Genomic DNA, 15978 nt, shown 5'->3' with positions numbered 1-15978 from the left:
TTTGAAGTGCGGCCTCCTGGTCGTTAGGTAAGCTGCTTAACGACCGACCAGGTTGATGGTCGCGATGGTGAACACCATCGCGACCATCGGGGCTTGCGACGAGACCCTAAAGTTGGGTCTCGGCAGCAGCTAGCCCCAGGGAGCTTCCTGCTCTGAAAGAGCAGGAAACTCCCCACTGACATGACTGATGTCAGTGCGGCCGCCCACAAAACGGTAGGCGTTCGTCAAGGAACGCCTCAGTTTTGGAAGCCACCCCCCCGGCCCGCCTACAAAACCGCCCCTTTTGTAGAGAGCTCCGGAACGAGAGAAATTCTCTCACGCTCCGAGGCTTGCGCACGCGCAGTGCGGCCGCAGGGCTAACTATCGACCCGGTTGCGAGCACATCGGTGCTTGCGACCGGGCCTGAATTAGACCCATAGTGCCACGATATAATGAGAGTCACTGCATGAAGTCAAATTAGTTTACGCTCCACTTAGAAGACCTGGATGACGTTACAATGACGAAACCCACAGGATCCCCGATTACATTGCTGACTTGCAGGACCTAGTGTATCCAACAATCCCTGCCAGATGCGGAGGTTCCCCTGCACCAAACGGATCATGCGCAGAGCTTTAGGACCTAAGTAGCGCGACACTGATGTAATAATATATCCCAATACCGATTATACTACCAAAAAAATAATGCGGCACAGCCTCCTCCATTGATTTACACTATGGGCCTGATTCATAGGTGATCCCAACGCAGATGTTTGCGCAATTGAGCAAAAACTCCAACGGCGCATGCGTTTCCCTGACTGTACGCGGAGCTCGCTGTTACGTTCCGAAGCGCTGGTAGTAGTACCAGCGAAGCAAAACCATTGGCGTAGAATTTGCATATTACTGTCGCTGCGAATCTGCATTAGCGTTCACCTCTGAACCAGGACCTATATCTCCAGTTGAGCCTACAATTTACCAACAACACTTTGTGAGCGAGAAGCAAATTTCGAGGCTTCTGCAGAGCACAGAGACGGATCATTCGCTGATGAAGGTACCTGGGAAGAGACTGATACCTGTAGACAGGCTGAACTGGAAGCTCTGCACAACAGGAGATGGAGAGATATTAAGTATTAAGGGGATATGCACTGGTATTCCGCCTTGATTCATACAGTTGTTCAAATGGAATGAGTATAGCCGCCGGTTCAATCCAGACATGATACCGACAGTGGGACATCCCGATAAGTAAGTATCCGAACCCTCCCCTCTCTCCCCCCTAACCCTCCCTTAGGGGTTCCTAACCCTAAACTCCCGGGTGGTGCCTAAACCCAACCTCCCCTTTCTGAACCCGAAACCTACCCCCAGGGGGGGTGTGCCTAACCCTAACCTACCCCCAGGGGTCCCTAACCCTCCCCCCCTAGGGGTGCCTAACCCTAAAATTCCCCCCTCAAAACCCAACCCTGCTACAGTCCCTAAACCTAACCCTCCCCCCCCGCGGCTAACGCCAAGGACGCCCCGGACTTACCTTGTCCGGGCTGTCGTCCTTCGGCATTCCAGGGTCGGGATTCAGATAGGCGTCCGTATTTTGACACCTACCTGATGTCCCGTCGGGCTTCTCGTGTCGGGATATAGACCGGTCGGCTTTTAGTCCGCCGGTCTATAAACTGCATCCCATACAAATAGTCATTATCAGCGCCCTATTGCAAAGGCCCAATACCTGGTGCATGGATTGCATCTGAAATCAGATTGATCTCTGTGTACGCACAACTCAGCATAGTCCGCAATTCTGTCCACAGGCCCTTATTAAAACCTTAGCTAGTGGCGAGGCGAATGACGTGCGTACAATTCTGAACTGCCCATAGATGAATGCGCTCAGCTCAGACGCATATTCAGTGATAAATAATAAATCACAAGACTGGTCCACAAATCGAGCTTGCGTTCCAACTCTAAAATCAACCCCTGTATGTTCAACTCGGGACTGTCAAACAGAGAGCAAAGTGTGTTAAGAGAGGGGACTAAGAGATGGTGGAGGGACAAGAGTAGAGGTTTCGGCACCAAACCATTTCATTACCCCCCATATTGTCGGATCATAGAGGTTGCCTTCATCTTCAGGCAATCTAGCTTATAGTTCTAAGGGCTATACTGAAACTCCCTGTACAAGAAGACACACACGGAAAGTACCAAGCAACAATTGTCCTTCAAATAATCTGAATAATAATGGCCAAGTGAGGAAAATAAGTTCCGCTGTGTTCAGTGCCCGGCATTGTGGTAACTGGGGACTCTTCCTGGGACTACACAGCAGGTGAGGAGGAAGTTCAGATTAGGTAATGGAGCGAGATGGCATAGTCCAGATATGGAAATCACACACACAAAGGCGGCATTGTTTGCAAACTTGTACATACTGGTTTATCCCACAAAATGGCCACCTCAGCTGTGTTTAGTAGGCGGCTATTTGAAGAGATATTTATGAGTACAGGATCTATCAATCCCACGTGAACCTATAACAGAGGTAGACCAAGATGTCATGGTTTCCTGGTGATTTTATTCTCACAGAAATAACTGTGGCAGGCCATAAGAAGAATCTTCTGAATCCCCATTTTACCTTTCTATATTTCTTCAGGATGCTATTAATTTAAAATTCTGCACAATGTTATATGACTACCATGGCAACCACAGTCACGTGGCACATGACAGTGAGGCTTTGAAACACCCTTTTGAGCTCTGTCCTGTATAATGTCAGATCCTCCCCCCACCGTCATCACATGACATGCTGAGAGTCTTCGTCTGACTGGGAGCCATACTTCCTGCCTTCCAGAGAGATTTTGTAAAGAGGATAAACATTTGAAGGATGACAGGCAAGAAAAAAAAAATGAAATACATGCTTAAAAAAATCCTTCAATTGTTATTTAAAAGATAACAAATGTGGGATTACTGCATTACAGTAAGTTCAGACTGTAACTGGAAGATACTCACATCTTGATAATACTCCAGAACACTCTGCAGGATCCGTTTCAGGTTGCTGACCTGGCAGAGAAAGAACCATTCAGATCACAGCTATAAAGCTCAGCCCACTAACACTTCAGGAACGTCACTAGTGGATCTAGTTACATTAAAGACAACCTATTGCACTAATGTGATTTTATTGCTTTGGCAGAAAGTGCCTAATGCACTAAACATTAAACAGCAGCAATTTGGGCATTTGTTACCTCCTAGGCAATAAACCTGGAACCTTTACCCCCTAAATATACAGCGACAGACTGACCTTCAACCTCCAGTTGTCATTAGAGTCCAGCTTTATCCGCATCAGCCAAGCCTCGTTAAACCAGGTGGGGTCTCTGTACGGAAAATGAGAAGAACCAACTTAAGGAGACCCAAGTGACGTAAAGGGTCTGATTCTGAGACGCACGCAGTCGAGAGACTTTGCAATTGCGCGTGCGTGAACATTCTTGAAAACTCCTACGGCGCACGCTGTTGCGATCTAGAAAGGTGGCGGAAAAGCGATCATTGTTCCTGGGCGGTGGCAAGTAATGCACGCCAGAACGGTCCGCTCGGTGGGCGTGTTATAGGAGTGTCAATGCAATTCACAGAGGCACAGCCGCTACCATAGGAGGCCATTGTCAGACAGAGATATTGCACCCTTATCATGGGGCTGGTGCAAGTTTTGATAGTGGCGTATAAAAGCGCACCAATCGGTATTACAGCGGGAACGGACGCTAAAAGTGGGCGTCTCAGACCTTGCACAATCAGCTGCACGGCTGTACACAATGGTAGGAGTCTGTAACGGCATTCACAGAAATTCCCAGATGGGCGACCGCCAACAGACGCTGCTGCGTGCGACTCAGAACAGGCCCAAAAGCTGCACCTATAAGTATAAGCAGCCATTTTGTGCACGGAACCAATATTAGTCTGTAAGTGTGCTGGAAATTGGTGACACCGCAAGGTCGGCCATTTTGTAATACACATGAATAAAAATGCAGCAAAAAAGATAAACAAACACCTCGCACCTCAGTGATGTCACAATTTTGTAATGATCGGATTGGCTACACTCGGCACACAAAAATGGCTGCTTCCATTGTATGTGGAAGACATATGCAATTTAACTGGCGTAATGGGTTATGTAAGGTTACACATACATGAGCTTCAAGACCTGGGCAATAGCTACTCCTCCTGTCAGGTCCTCGTACGACGTGCAGGGACCTGACACTTGAAATGTCTGCATCTAGGTGAGAAAAGGAAAATAGGCTTAATTTATCTCAGACTGTCACAAAGGAACCAAGTGGATTACATAGAGCTGGATGATAATACTTAGCAACAAAACGGAGTATTAGTTCAGCTCTCCGCTGTTGGGAGAGGTAATCATTCGGTGAGCAGGGCTACAAACTCATAACTTTACCTTCTGACACATGTAAATGTTGCAGGTTCTGTGGATAATGACAGCCAGTAAGAGACTGCATACAGTCAGCCACGGAACCTGTGTAACTTATACGTGTTAGTAATTAAAGGAATGATCTAGTAACGATGCTGGGGAAGCCAGTTTCACAAGGAATGACACCAGACGAAACGCAGCAAGCAGAACTAAGGGCACTCAGACACTTGTCTTATATTCTACAGCAATCAATGTGTAAGGGGATCTCTGCTTTGATGATGGGATTATAAATGGGTAAGAGGAGGGTCTGATCTAGTAGTGTACAGTAGATAAAATAGCAGGCACTATTTGATACTCTGGTAATATATAATGAGGAAGGAGGATCTGGTTTGATACTCAAAGTAAAAAGAATAAGGGTACCTAGTTTGGTACACTAGTAATAAAAATGAGTAAGAGGGGGATCTGGTTTGGTACGCTGGGAAAATGAATGCGTAAGAGGATGATATCATAACGTAGTAAATGAGTAACAGGTACTATTTGGGACTCTGAGAAAATAAAGGACGAAGTATAGGTAGTAACAAATTCTGAGGACGTAGTATAGGTAGTAACAAATTCTGAGGACGTAGTAATGGTAGTAAATTCGGAGGACGTAGTATAGGTAGTAACAAATTCTGAGGACGTAGTAATGGTAGTAAATTCGGAGGACGTAGTATAGGTAGTAACAAATTCTGAGGACGTAGTATAGGTGGTAGTAAATTCGGAGGACGTAGTATAGGTAGTAACAAATTCGGAGGACGTAGTATAGGTAGTAACAAATTCTGAGGACGTAGTATAGGTAGTAACAAATTCTGAGGACGTAGTATAGGTAGTAACAAATTCTGAGGACGTAGTATAGGTAGTAACAAATTCTGAGGACGTAGTATAGGTAGTAACAAATTCTGAGGACGTAGTATAGGTAGTAACAAATTCTGAGGACGTAGTATAGGTAGTAACAAATTCTGAGGACGTAGTATAGGCAGTAACAAATTCTGAGGACGTAGTATAGGTAGTAACAAATTCTGTTTGGTAATCTAGTAGTTCTAATGTGAAAGGACCTGATCAGGTAGAACAAATAAGTAACAGGTACTAGTAGGCACTGTGGTAATGATGAGTAAGTCTCTGATGCCATCGTTCACAGAAATAACAGGTAGTTTTTGGTACTCTGGCAGTATAAATGAGTAATAGCGACATTTATCTGGCAGCTTTGCGAAGTAACAGGTACTATTTGGTACTCTGGTAGTAATAATAAATTAGATGGTCTCTGATCTGGTAGTATATAGGAGCAACACGAAGATCTTTGATCTGGAAATTTGGAGTAATGGGTAGTTTTTGGTATTTCGGTAGTAATAATGGGTCTCTGATCTGGCTATATATAGGAGTAACAGGGATGCATTAGTACTCTGGTAGTAATAGTAAGTCTCTGATCTGGTAGTACAGATAACTAACAGCTAGTTAGGTACAATGGTAGGAGTAATAATGAGAAAGGGGTTCTGAACTGGTAGTATAGAGCAATAACAGTAACTATTTGATATTCTAATAGCAATTACAAGTAAAAGGATAATATGATGTAGTAGTAGTATTTGGTAGTAATAATAAGTAAGATTGTCTCTGACCTGGTGGTATAGATGATGAACAAGCACTATTTGGGTACTCTGGTAGTAATAATAAGTAAGGATCTGTGGACTCGTACTACAGATGAGGAACCCTAATTGGTAATCTGTAATGCTGGGCATACACTATAAAATTATCTGTCAGATATCTGTCCAGTCTGGATGGTTGGAATGAAAACCTGGTAATGTATGGGAGCAAAGGACAATCGATTATAAAACATTGGAATACAGACAACGATTGTTCAAATTGGTTAAATTTGTTTTATTTACCCAATTTGGCTGAACGTCCATTTTTTTGCCTTTTTTTCCCAGTGTTAGTGAACATATGTTCGATTGTCATTTGCTACCATACATTACCAGATTTTCATTCCATCCAGCCAGATTGGACAGACATCTGTCAGATAATTGCATAGTGTATGCCCAGCATTAGTAATAAGAGGATCTCTAATCTGGTAGTGTAGATGAGGAACAGGTGTTTTTTATTTTTATTTAGTACTCTGGCAGTAATAATTAATAGGAGGTCCTGTGGACTGGAAGTATAGACGAATAACAGGTACTCTGATACTAATAATGAGGAAGAGGGTCTTAGGACTGGTAGCATAGACAGTCACTATTTGATACACTGGTAGTAATAATGAGTCTGTGGACTGGTAACAAAGAGGAGTAACAGGTACAAATTGGTACTCTGGTAGTAATAAAGGGTAAGAGAGTCTATGGACTGGTAGCCGGGAAAAGTAACAGGTACTAATTGGTATTCTGGTAGTAATAAGAGGGTCTGTGGACTGGTAGCAGGGAATAAGAGGTACTAATTGGTACTCTGGCAGTAATAATGAGTAAGAGGGTCTGTGGACTAGTAGCCAGGAAGGGTAACAGGTACTAATTGGTAATTTGGTAGTAATAATGAGTAAGAGGGTCTGTGGACTGGTAGCAGGGAATAATAGGTACTAATTGGTACTCTGGCAGTAATAATGAGTAAGAGGGTCTGTGGACTGGTAGCCGGGAAGGGTAACAGGTACTAATTGGTATTCTGGTAGTAATACTGAGTAAGAGGGTCTGTGGCCTGGTAGCCGGGAAGAGTAACAGGTACTAATTAGTACTCTGATAGTAATAATGAATAAGAGGGTCTCTGGGCTGGTAGCATAGTTAGGTAACAGTCACTATTTGGTACTCTGGTATGCTATGTGCGTCTCCACAGAGGGAGTACTATCTATTTAGAGCAGCAGCTGTTACTCTGACAGCATGGAGGAAGGGGGCTCGGTGAGTCGGGGCCAGTGGTCAGTAACCCCCAGTGCAGTAAGACCATGTGTAACCCTCCCCGCCCCGGTGGTAATAAGCATAGTATACCCATGTGAGCAGGGGGTCACTCGGTTCCCCTTTCCTCTGGCCGCTCATCTCCGCTGTTGTCGCCGCCGGCTCTTTTCCGCACCGAGGAAAAAGGTGGAAGAATTTAGGCCACGCCAAGCGAAGCGAAACTGCTTGTGTTATGTCCCACTTCGGCCACCGTACTTGGGAACGGCTGACTTACACTTCCCGTAGCCGATCGCATGCGCCCACTCTCGCCGATGCTCCAATCACCAAACAGCTTGTTCTGGTTACCATGGCGAAAAAGCCCTACTACACGTGCGCTGTCTGCCAGGAGTGAGGTGTCCCCGGCACTGCCTGCTTCAAAAAAGTTTTTTATTTGGTTTTAAGCAACAGTGATATCTATGTGACGTGTCAGACACATGCAGACTGTGTGTGCACATAGGATTATATTACAGGGATTTCATGCTTCACACCTGTCCTTCTGAGGATTTATCCCTGTACATGATTGTCCCTATTTTTAGTTACTCTGTGCTTCTTCCCTTGTTTTTATAGCAGCCTGTTATGCTCCTGAATTATAATATTTGTTCCTGTTGAGTACAGTTCAGCTAGTAAGCACTATATGATATACTGAAGGGGATATATCGTACCCATCAGATATTGTGTACGCCTGAGAGCGCGTTCTTATTTTCTTTACATTATTACAAAATTAGGTATTAACCTTTGCACGATGACCTAATTGCAGTTGCAGCATGCATACACTAGTCACGCCGAACACGGGACGATATATCGTTTGTCGACTGTACAAACGATATATCTACCAGTGTGTATACGTACTTACTACTTCGGGCCAGATTAAGAGTTTTACTGTAATACCACTGCCGCTGCTGTGTCTGTGTACACAGCAGTGACGTGAAAATATGCAAATTTCGCAACAGCTGTGAGTTGTATTGAGACGCCGAACTGCAGCATTGTAAATCCAAGCATCGGCGTAAAGTGTCGCTGCGTACGACTTACGGTAATGTATAAACATTGAAAATAGCGTATTCAAGTAGGCAGTGATAGGGGCGGGGGGCCAGACTGTGTGTAACTAACATCATAAACAGCCTTTGTGATGTCACTGCTTGGTATAGAACTGTCCGTTGTCAGCTGGATCTGCTGATATGATATCTCACAGTATAAGGTAAGCTTATTTTATTCTAAATATTCTATATAAATATTGCTAGATTTATAAATAAATAGATAGACAGACAATATAAAATAGATAGATTAGATAAATAGCAGTGGTGAAATGCAGGCAGGTTGAAATCTATTACCTCAGTAAGCTGATCATGTCACTGACTAACATCATAAATAGCCTTTGTGATGTCACTGCTTGGTATAGAACGGGTTGGGTATGAAATCCCGGTGGCTTAATAGCCGCCGGGTGAAATATCAACAGTGGAAGCCTGATGGCGCAAGTAAGTTACCTAACCCTACCCTTCTCTCACCCCCCCTAACCATCCCAGGGGAGTGCCTAACCCTAACTTCTCCCCAGTGGCGCCTAACCCCCCCCCCTTCCCCTTGCTTAAGCTTAAACCTCCCGGGGGGTGCCTAACCCTGCGTCCCCCCCCTTGCCTAAACCTAACCCCCCCTCCCCCCTGCGGCTACCTGCTAAGGACGCCCAGACTTACCTTGTTTGGTCCGGCGTCCTTTGGCATTCAGGCGTCGGGATTAAGATAGGTGTTGGTATTTCAACGTCTATCTTAAGTCCGATGTCGGGCTTCCACAGTCGGAATATAGACTGGCGGCATTTAGTCCGCTGGTCTATTGACTACATCCCTATAGAACTGTCAGTTGTCAGCTGTATCTGCTAATATGATATCTCACAGTGTAAGGTAAGCTTATTTTAGCCTAAATTTTATATTAAAATATTGTGATAGATAGATAGATAGATAGATAGATAGATAATATAAATAAAGTAAGATAAATATAAGTGGTGAAATGCAGTCACTTCAGTCTATCATGTGACTGGTCAACAAAAACAGCCTTTGTGATGTCACTGAGCTTAGCATAGAAGTCACTGATTGAAATAAAACTGTCAGTTATCACCTGTATCTGCTGATATGACATCTCATGCTATACGGTCTGCTTCCTTGAAATCAAGGTTTGAGAAAACTGGAAGTTTGGATCTACAAGTTTTCTGTGATGCCAAATGGAGATCAGATGAGGACAATAGGCGACATCGGATACCTCATTACCTTAGCCAGCGCATCCATCAGCTGGGCTAGCAGAAAATAGTCTACTATTGCCCTGTCTACTACTGAAGCTGAGTATATGACACTCACAAACATCGGCATAGCGTTCATATCTGAATCATGCCCTGTGTAAGGTAGGCTTATTTAGCCTAACATTTTATATAAAATAGTGTTAGATGTGGAAAAGAGAGAGAGAGAGAATGAGTGCAATGGTGAAATACAGGCAGATTGAGATTTATCACCTCAGTAAGCTGATCATGTGACTGACTATCATCATAAACAGCCTTTGTGATGTCACTGCTTGGTATAGAACTGTCAGTTGTCAGCTGTATCTGCTAATATGATATCTAACCATGTATGGTAAGCTTATTTTAGCCTAAATTGTATATGAAAATATTGTTAACTAGATAGAGAAAATAAAGATAGATAATAGAAAGATAATAATAAAAAAAAAATAGATATAAGTAGGGAAATGCAAGCAAGTAGAGATTTATCACCTCTATACCCTGATCATGTGACTGGCTAGCTTTATCACCAGTCCTTGTGATGTCACTCAGCATAGCTAAAAAGTCAAAGCTTGATATCAAACTGTCTCTAATCCTTTGTATCTGCTGATATGGTATCTAGCATTGTAAGGTCTACTTATTTTAATCTAAATGTATGACAGTAAACTGATAGATAGATAGATAGATAGATAGATAGATAGATAGATAGATAGATAGATAGATAGATAGATAGCAATGGTGAAATATAGGCAGGCTGAAATGTATTACCTCAATAGGCTAATCATGTGACTGTCTATCATCATAAACAGCAGTTTATGATGTCACTGCTTGGTATAGAACTGTTAGTTATCAACTGTATATGCTGATAAGATATCTACTGTAAGGTAAGCTTATTTTAGCCTTAATGTTATATGAAAATATGGTAATATGGCAGATAGATAGATAGATAGATAGATAGATAGATAGATAGATAGATAGATAGATAGATAGATAGATAGATAGATAGCAGTGGTGAAATACAAGCAGGCTGAGATTTGTCACTTCAGTAGGCTGATCATGTGACTGATTATAATCATAACAGCCTTTGTGATGTCACTGCTTGGTATAGAACTGTCAGTTGTCAGCTGTATCTGCTGATATGAAATCTAAGTGCGTAAGGTAAGCTTATTTTAGTCAAAATTTTATATGAAAATAGTGTTACATGTATAGAGATAAACAGAGTGATAAAATATAGAAGGATCATTCCATGTGACTCACATTACATTTCATATTAATATGTAGTTTAAATGCACCACACACAAAAATTAAGCTGAAATTTAAAATGTGACAAAAATATATGAGGTAGGTAGCCACAATTAATGCTTGAAGTAGAAACAAATGTACACTCTTGGTAGTTACATTTGATTGTTTATATGCATAACTCATGTTACAACAGAATGGACATAGGAACTGAGGGGACTATTATATTTATTAAACTTGCTCTCTTAATTATTTTTACAATATGATTGTTATACTATACACTTATAAGACCCTAAACATATGATTGACACACATACAAAAAACTGAATGTTAACCAAACTATACTTATAATCAATTTTGACATGTGACTCATGTTACATACGAATGTGACTCACGTTACATTTCTGTTCCCCAGTCAACGGACTCTGATACAAATTTCTCAAACCTGTAGAATCCACGTGAATTAATCAGTGTAGGCCTGTTTATCTTCCTGATTAACTGTGAAGATGTATAAAATATTTAATCTGCTGATAATGGCCATTTCCAGTTACTGCCAGCTTGCTCCATTGTACTCACTAAGGACCTCATTCAGACCCGCTCGCAAGCAGGTCGATGTGTGGCTGTGCGCATGTGCAGTGGCCGCACTGCTCGTGCGCAAGCCCCAGAGCGAGAGAGAAATTTTCTCGCTCCGTGACTCACTACAAAAGGGGCGGCTGTCGATGTTGATCGACAGCTCGACCCGTTTTGTAGGCGTGGCGGGTGGTGGCTTCACAAACGGAGGCATTCTCTATTAGAGCCGAAAGCTCTCTGGGACTTGCGACAGACGAGACCCTTCCACAAGGGTCTCGTCGCAAGCCCCGATGGTCGCGATGGTCTTGACCATCGCAACCATCATCCTGGATGCTCGATAAAGCTGTGGGTGGTAACCCACAGCCTAGCGAGCGGCCAGGAGGCCGGATCATTTTTTAGATGCGGCCGCCCTCATTCAGAGCGAGCGCTCGCATTTTGCGAGCGGCTCTGAATGAGGTCCTAAGTATACACCATCTCTGATGATCTTGATCTCACCTGGGTAACTCTCTTTCCATCATATTCAACATAGAAACCGTCACCGACTTTCATTACATCACCTGTATTCACTGTGTCAGTTACATTAAGTTCATCAGTAGAAAGAAATGACGTTGAAAAGGTCTTGCCATCTGCTATGATACAATTTGCATCGGGGGGACGCCTAATGTGTATCCACCTTTAGATGTATATAGATAGATAGATAGATAGATAGTTTGTATATAGAAAGATGGATATAAGTGGTGAAATTAAATAAAGTTGAGATCTATCCCCTCAGTAAGCTGATCTTATGACGAACCATCATCATAAACAGACTTTGTAATGTCACTGCTTGGCATATAACTGTTAGTTTTCATCTGTATCTGCTGATTTGATATCTCACTGTGTAAGGTAAGCTTATTTTAGCCAAAATGTTATCTGAAAATAATAATATGCTGGGTATGCACTAGACGATATGTCGTCCAATCCCACGGATCAGGCCGACATATTGGACACATCGCCTAGTGTGTACCCACTATGCACACCCCCGCCGCCCAACATCGAGGTCGTTCTGCCGACCGTGCATGCACAGACGATGGAGCGACCCAGCTGCCAAAGCCAGCAAGTTCAATGGTGCCGGTGAACGACATACCGGGTGGGCGGTCACCAAATCGTGCATTGTGTACCGACCACCCCGTATGTCGTTCAGCTGCACCATGGGGCGTTGCATCAGGAGGGTCGCCTACTGTGTACCCACCTTTAGATGTATAAAGATGGATGGATAGATAAATAGATAGTTTGTATATAGAAAGATAGATATAAGTGGTGAAATGCAAGGAAGTTGAGATTTATATCCTCAGTAGTTTGATCAAGTGACTAACATTATCAACAGACTGTGATGTCACTCAGCATAGCACAAAAGTTACTGCTTGGAATAAAACTGTCACGAATCACCTGCATCTGTTGACATAACATTTAACATATTTACCTCCAGTCGGGATACTGGAGTACACAATTCATATGGATTTAATAGAATGTGTAAGATATGAGTCTTATGGGTACCTCTCCCACTTCTGCTTCCACCTGTGTGGTATAATAGCAGTGAACAGGTGAGTGAGAATGCAGGAGCATCTATCCAACTTTGATGGGAAAATAGCTTCAGAAGATTGAATCTCCAGAGGACAATCCTGTTTGCCAAAAACCAGTGCAGGAGAGTACCAATGACCCCCCTCACCCTCACTCAATGAGAGTTCAATATCAGAAAAGTTAGATAATAAGAGTATTCATATCAGTGTGTTTGAAATATATAAAAAATGTCACAAAGTAATACACAGTTACATTTTAAACCTAATAACAAAAAGGCATTTCAATGGGCAATAAAAAAGAAACCTAGTACCAAAAGTATGTACATTAACCAGGAGTGGTGTGGGAGCCCGATCCGTGCACAGACTAGAGCTCCTGTGCAGATACTCGTTTTGCCGTGATGTGGCTTGTTCACCTTGTCAGACAGTATGTGGCTTAAAGCCCTTTTATACCCTAAATACATAGATATCCCAGATTCTTTACCAGTGGTTCTCAAACTTGGTCCTCAGGACCCCAAACAATGCACGTTTTCCAGGTCACCCAGCAGGTGCACAGGTGTATTCATTACTCACTGATACATTTTAAAAGATCCACAGGTGGATATCATTTATTTCACTTGTGATTCTGTGAGGAGACCTGGAAAACATGCACTGTTTGGGGTCCTGAGGAGAGAGGGCCTGATTCAGAGCCGGACGCTCTGACCAGAGCGCTCGCTCTGAATCAGGGCCCTCCTCCCTCAACTTGGAGCGGCCTCATGGACGCTCGCATAGCTGTGGGTTACCACCCACAGCTATAGCGAGCGTCCATGATGATGGTCGCGATGGTCAAGACCATCGCGACCATCGGGCTTGCGACGAGACCCTGCGGTAGGGTCTCGGTGACCGCAAGCCCTGGAGTGATTTTGGCTCTATCAGAGCCAAATTCACTCCCACTGACATCACTACTGATGTCAGTGGGGCCGGACTCAGACGGTAGGCGTTCCCATGGGAACGCCTCCGTCTGGCAGCCACGCCCCCGGCACGCTCACCAAAGGGGGCGTGCTGTCACTCACCATCGACAGCACGCCCCCTTTGGTGCGAGACCCATAACGACGGCCTGGCCGTCGTTATTCGGGTCTCGCGCATGCGCACGACGGAGCTCCCTCCGTCGTGCGCATTCGCAATTCGGCACCATCGACCCGCTTGCGAGCGTCCTGCGCTCGCGAGCGGGTCTGAATGACCCCCAGAGTTTGAGAGACTGTGGTCTAAGTCAATCCAAAAGGTGGGTTGGACCTGTAAATCTGTGAACAAATGAGTTTCTTCATGATATAGTTCCACATGCAGGGTTGGTTACGATAGGCAATAGAAACTGTCAATCACATCCTATAACTAAAATCATGCATACTGGTCGGACAATCGGGCTGTCAATTAGCTAGATAATGGGTCACATTATCCAATGATATTTACCTATATATACAACCTAAATCCTACCAATCATAAGTGCAGATGCATCACGGTTTCTGTATACAGGTTGCACACAGGCCCCAGCCTCTCTTAAACTGCCCCTGCTTGTTATGAACTCTTGCTCTGTTACATAAGACCTCTAGAGTCCACCCGCTGTTCCCTTAGTGTTAGACACACACACCGGTACTTAGGCGGATGCCAGGTCTTCTACCTCCAAACAATAGGAGCTTATGCAACAGACAGGAGATCACTAGGTATATTGGCTGGAGTAGAAACAGATACTTAAAAGGGTCAGCAGAATCCGAACCAGCATCCACAGGGTTAATAGCAGGACAGTTAGTCCAATTAGCAAACAGGTGATTTAGCAGACAGCAACAATAATACACATGGCAAGACGTGCAGATGTAGTAACAGCACTTGTGTAAGGCAGATATTTGAATGTGCAGAAATACAAAAGCAGAGCTGATATTCACTGTGTAGGTTTGGTAATACTTGCAGTTGGAAGAAACAATACTTAAGGTTCCACAAGAATGTAGTAACTGGGAACAGACACGGCTGGGCATATGCAGAGCAGGAGACCAGAACCGATACACATGGAATGGACCAAGTAGCAAAACAAGGCAAGGAATGCTGGGAGTGACTGCAATATAATAGGAAGAGGAACCAATACAAGCATCCTCCCTAACTGCAATACAGCTGAACTGACACACACTGAGAGCTTGCTTGTAGACAGGCTGCAGCTGAATGCTTCCACAATACTGACAGCTTCCCTGCTGCCTAGCAACAGCCAGGACTAGAAACTCAGAAATCCTGGCAAAAGATCGTAACACTGCTCAGACCATACATGCCTACCCTCCTGGAATTCGCGGGAGGCTCACGATTTTTCGGGTAAAACCCCCGCACCCTGGAAGGGTAGGCATTTCTCCCGCATTTCTGCCCACTTCCTAGCAAAGTGGGCAGAATGGGGAGCATTTCCGCGGCGATCGCGGGTCTCCATGTAGGGGGTGGGGCTTAATGATGCAATTCTTCATGAATCACGTCATTTGGCCCCGCCCTCTATGTAAGTTCGAGCCAATTTCGGCAATTTACCATGAGGGGGAGGGGCTTAATGGCTCAAATCTTCAGGCCCCACCCCCCGTCACCACCCTCCTGCTTCTCTTACTCAGGCTTCTCCCAGGAAGAGAAAAAAAAAAGTAGGCAAGTATGGCGCAGACACCTCCTGTTGCATTAGCATATTTCAGTTTCCCTGCTGCCGCCAAAGACGCATCAGCGATGTGAACTGCGTCCATCTCTGAATCAGGCCCTGTGTACAGATGAGCTACAAACCAGGAAGCATATTTTATATTTAACACTAGTGTGATAGCATTTGCCATGGTTATTATTCTGATCGATAGAGTAGGACTGATCCGATGAGGAAAACCTTGGCGCCGTTGATCAGCTTAACAAATGTTGCAACAATTGAAACTAACATTTCCTGTTTTTAAAGTATACAGATTACAGTTTGGAATGTCTGTAACATATGGTGAGTGCAGAGCTTCTGTGAGTTTTTGTTTAAACAATGAGGTCTCATACCATATGCACCCCAGATATAAGAGGAGGGAGAGAGAGAGACTCATAGGGTGAAGTGCACCAATCCTCC

At 44.0% G+C, this 15978-nt stretch overlaps 1 protein-coding gene across 1 annotated transcript in view; it reads right to left on the bottom strand.

Moving 5' to 3' along the window:
- Positions 1 to 7496, bottom strand: part of HOOK2 (hook microtubule tethering protein 2) — a 29466-nt gene extending 21970 nt beyond the window's left edge. The window contains exons 1-4 of the mRNA XM_088473916.1: positions 7332 to 7496; positions 4106 to 4191; positions 3235 to 3307; positions 2946 to 2996 (exon numbers count right to left, since the gene is read on the bottom strand). Coding sequence (XP_088330042.1) covers positions 2946 to 2996; positions 3235 to 3307; positions 4106 to 4191; positions 7332 to 7379 — 258 coding nt within the window. The 5' untranslated portion in view covers positions 7380 to 7496. The remainder of the gene's footprint in view (positions 1 to 2945; positions 2997 to 3234; positions 3308 to 4105; positions 4192 to 7331) is intronic.
- Between the last annotated feature and the right edge of the window lie 8482 nt (positions 7497 to 15978).

This window comes from Taudactylus pleione, unplaced genomic scaffold (genome assembly GCF_031769625.1).
Source record: "Taudactylus pleione unplaced genomic scaffold, aTauple2 ptg000145l, whole genome shotgun sequence".
NCBI classification, from domain to species: domain Eukaryota; kingdom Metazoa; phylum Chordata; class Amphibia; order Anura; family Myobatrachidae; genus Taudactylus; species Taudactylus pleione.
This window is presented reverse-complemented; position numbering and strand designations above follow the sequence as displayed.